The sequence below is a fragment of the Zea mays genome, chromosome 5 (genome assembly GCF_902167145.1).
Source record: "Zea mays cultivar B73 chromosome 5, Zm-B73-REFERENCE-NAM-5.0, whole genome shotgun sequence".
NCBI lineage: Eukaryota > Viridiplantae > Streptophyta > Magnoliopsida > Poales > Poaceae > Zea > Zea mays.
In genome coordinates, this window is record NC_050100.1 from 78,748,610 (window position 1) to 78,752,820 (window position 4,211).

At 49.7% G+C, this 4,211-nt stretch overlaps 1 protein-coding gene across 1 annotated transcript; it reads left to right on the forward strand.

Moving 5' to 3' along the window:
- The first annotated feature begins 1,737 nt into the window (after positions 1-1,737).
- Positions 1,738-3,609, forward strand: LOC109939933 (uncharacterized). The gene has a single exon (XM_020538420.1). It carries the CDS (start codon positions 2,426-2,428, stop codon positions 3,242-3,244), a length of 819 nt encoding a protein of 272 aa, XP_020394009.1. The 5' UTR covers positions 1,738-2,425; the 3' UTR covers positions 3,245-3,609.
- Positions 3,610-4,211: the final 602 nt, after the last annotated feature.

The following is a 4,211-nucleotide window of genomic DNA, read 5'->3' on the forward strand; positions in this document are numbered from 1 at the left end:
CCCTCGGACATGCCCGGCATACCGAGGGATGTCGCCGAGCACTCGCTGGACATCCGAGCCAGAGCCCGACCTGTCAAGCAGCCTCTGCGCCGATTCGACGAGGAAAAGCGCAGAGCCATAGGCGAGGAGATCCACAAGCTAATGGCGGCAGGGTTCATCAAAGAGGTATTCCATCCCGAATGGCTTGCCAACCCTGTGCTTGTGAGAAAGAAAGGGGGGAAATGGCGGATGTGTGTAGACTACACTGGTCTAAACAAGGCATGTCCGAAGGTTCCCTACCCTCTACCTCGCATCGATCAAATCGTGGATTCCACTGCTGGGTGCAAAACCCTGTCTTTCCTCGATGCCTACTCAGGGTATCACCAAATCAGGATGAAAGAGTCCGACCAGCTCGCGACTTCTTTCATCACACCCTTCGGTATGTACTGCTATGTCATCATGTCGTTCGGTTTGAGGAATGCGGGTGCGACGTACCAGCGGTGCATGAACCATGTGTTCGGCGAACACATTGGCCGCACGGTCGAGGCCTACATCGATGACATCGTAGTCAAGATGAGGAAAGCCTCCGACCTCCTTTCCGACCTTGAAGTGACATTCCGATGTCTCAAGGCGAAAGGCGTCAAGCTCAACCCCGAAAAGTGCGTCTTCGGGGTGCCCCGAGGCATGCTCTTGGGGTTCATCGTCTCCGAGCGGGGCATCGAAGCCAACCCGGAGAAGATCGTAGCCATCACCAGCATGGGGCCCATCAAGGACTTGAAAGGCGTACAGAGGGTCATGGGATGTCTCGCGGCTCTGAGCCGCTTCATCTCACGCCTCGGCGAAAGAGGTCTACCACTGTACCGCCTCTTAAGGAAGGCCGAGTGCTTCACTTGGACCCCGGAGGCCGAGGAAGCCCTCGGGGACCTGAAGGCACTCCTCACGAAGGCGCCTATCTTGGTGCCCCCAGCTGCTGGAGAAGCCCTCTTGGTCTACGTCGCCGCGACCACTCAGGTGGTTAGCGCCGCGATTGTGGTCGAGAGGCAAGAAGAGGGGCATGCATTGCCCGTTCAGAGGCCAGTCTACTTCGTCAGCGAGGTACTGTCCGAAACCAAGATCCGCTACCCACAAGTTCAGAAGCTGCTGTATGCGGTAATCCTGACACGGCGGAAGTTGCGACACTACTTCGAGTCTCATCCGGTAACTGTGGTGTCATCCTTCTGTAACACCCCTGGTGTTTATTTTCCGCTCGACAACGAGTATGGATTTAAGCACGTAATATCAGTGGATAAAACAGATGCTAAATTTTAATTATCTTTGCCTATCACGATTTTAATATCGCATCTGTTTCGTTAGTCGCGAGTTCGACATTGTTTTTATCTTTCCGGGCTCTTCCTAAATTTTCGTGATGTTCGGAACATAGTTGTTCTGAAAATCGGTGCGTTCGGTGATTATTTAAAATTCATCGCTCGCGCGAATACGAATTTGGAAGCCCGACCCCCTCGGATGCTTTTATCCCGAGCAGATTAAGATGAACTCGACGACTAAGCTTTCAGTGTAAAATAATTTAATCCCCTTTTTGTCATCCGTGACATCGCGTCTACGGATTTTTAATTAAATTGTTCTCTAATTGAGTATTCGTAATTAATTTGTTTCCCTGTTCGGACTGTGGATGAAATTATTTGATTTCAAATCAAATCGAATACAACCTAAAATATAGAAGTTGATCTTGTTTGGTTCGGTCTCTGTGTTTTTCGCCTAGATCAATCTCTTCATATAAATAACTGGTAAAACTTTATCTGATTTCGGAAGTATCGATCAATCAAACACCGTCCAAATATCGTGGTCGATCTCGTTTTGGTTCGACCCTTTTATACATCTTTTAGACTCTAACGTTAGAACCCAAAATATCTACATTTTAATATATCTTTTGATGGCATGTGCACGCACTTGTAAAAATGGAGAAGAGAATTTCTGTTTTTTTTCTCTCTCTATTCCCCACAACCTTCCTTCGTTCCTTGACCATACATCGAGCACGGGATTTTTCTAGCCGCTCTCTCCATCTGATATTTTCCATCGATTTTATCCACACCAGCCTCTACTCATTCCGAGAAAATGCTGTCTCTGGAAAGAATTTCTTTACACAGCCGTCGTCTTGGGTTCTTCAGGAAGCTATCACTCAGCTGATTTTTATCTCTCGTACGTTCTGCCAGGGAGAAGATTTTTCTTCCATGGCCCTGGATTTTTCAGCGCTCAGCGTCTTCCTCTGCCGCACGCCGGCAGCAGTTCTCCTCCCTCCAGCTCGCTGGCGTTATCCTCTGCGCCGCTTTGGCTTACAAAAATCCTGGCTGCCGGTGTTTATCTCCTCACGGCGCCGCCCCTGGGACTCTTCAAATACCCTGCCGTGCTCTCTCTCTTCTCTGTTCCTCTCGTTCCCTGACGAGCTGCCATGGCGTCCTCGTCTGTCGCGGTATCCCGGCTCCTCGCCCAGGACGGCACTCGGCCCTGCCCCTGCCCCAGCTTCCTGCGCGCCATGGCGATTTCTTCAAGCTCGCTCCAGCGCCGCTTCTTTTCCCCAACCGCGCCACGCGGCCTGTCTCCCTGTGCGCTCGATTCAGTTCGTTTCCTCCCTGGACGCGCGCTCTGCAGCTTGTCGGAGCACCCTGCGTCGCGCCCAGGTGCTTTGCTTCTTGCTCGCCGTTCCAACTTCTCCTGCCATGGAGCTCGCCGAGCCCTCCCCAGCCGTTCCTCCTCCTGTAGCTCGCCCCTGCGCGTGCGTCTTCTCGCGTCGTCCCTGCGTCGCGCGCGCGTTCCTTCCTGTGCGCGCCAGCAGCCGCGTCTCTCCGGTGTTTCCTCCCTGCGTGCGCGAAATTTCCTTGCTCGCTGGGGCGCTTGGTCCGTGCTCCACTGTGCCGCTGTTTGTCTGCACGCGTCAAGCTCCCGTGCTGAATCTAGCCCCATGTTGACGCGTTCCTGTTCCAGCTTATCGTGTTGCGTCGTCATCACTTTCTGTCGCGAGCTCGATTCCCGTTGTCATCGGGCTTTATGTGTGCTCGCGTTTGCCGTCGAGTCGATGAACCCGTCATCCCCTGCTCAACCCTACCCCGCCTGCTCGCTCCAGACACAATCTCGTCATCGTCCCGCGCGTCATCAAGAATCCCAAGAATCGGGTGAAGACGAAGCTAGCAGCGCGATATTCCCCAAGCGCTCGACAATTGCCTGGATCGGAAAATCACTACCGATCTCGCGGATTCGAATCGGCTATTGAAACGGTAAGCTAATAAATTATCCAAAATAGTTCGATCGTTGCATAAACTGATGTGCTAGTACGAGGCGCATTAAGGTGCTCGATAAATTGCGTAAGTCACGAACCTCTCGCCGACTTCACAGTTCTTGCGATTATCGAGCCAGATTCAGCTATGGCGAATTATTTCGCTATTCTAGTCACTTAGCTGAATTAGTGGACCGAGTAGAATTGTGGTAGGCATGTGTGAGGTTAAAATATTTTAATCACTTATAAAGATGTAGTATAATTTATAAAACAAGGGATAAAGTTAGCATTTAATCAATTAGCTGGTGAGTTGTGCAGGCTAATTGTATTTAATGTGTATAGTTGTTGTTCGTGATGTTTGCGATAGGTTCGAGAAGCGTAATTATTACGCTTAGTCATACGCTGATAACTAGTGTTTCCGAATAAAACGGTACAACTCCTCGTCGCTAGGTGTTTTATTCGCTATCGCGTAGCACTATTTAGGTGTGTGATATTCTTATCGATATGCATTCATGTGCATAATGCATTTCATTCAGGTACGTTAATTAATCGCGTGATGCGGAAGACAAGCCAAGTCAACCCCAAACGCGGGCTAACCCGCAGGATGATGTAGATGGATAACCCGATTAAGTACCAAGACAAAGGCTGCTCGTCAAGCGAACGTCGTCTAACAACACTAACCTAGTGTTACTCAGGCAAGCCCCGGTGCATTTGCCACCCTCCTTGATGTTTTTAAAAATCTTTCTCACTTGCTTGATGCATTAGGTGATAGGAGTTGATTGATAAAACAATTCCTGCATTACCTTCCTTGAATTCGATTACCTCCCTTGATCACCCGTTTTACAAAATATTTTTGATGCTTAGCCTTGCTTTAGAAAAACAAAATGTTTTGTTTTCCAAAATATGATGTGGCAAAAGTGGGTGGAATGTTTTCGAAAATAAAATTTGATGGTGGATCCATCAA

Coding starts and splice junctions, on each gene's coding strand:
- LOC109939933 (XM_020538420.1), top strand. CDS start 2,426: ATGGCGTCCTCGTCTGTCGCGGTATCCCGGCTCCTCGCCCAGGACGGC.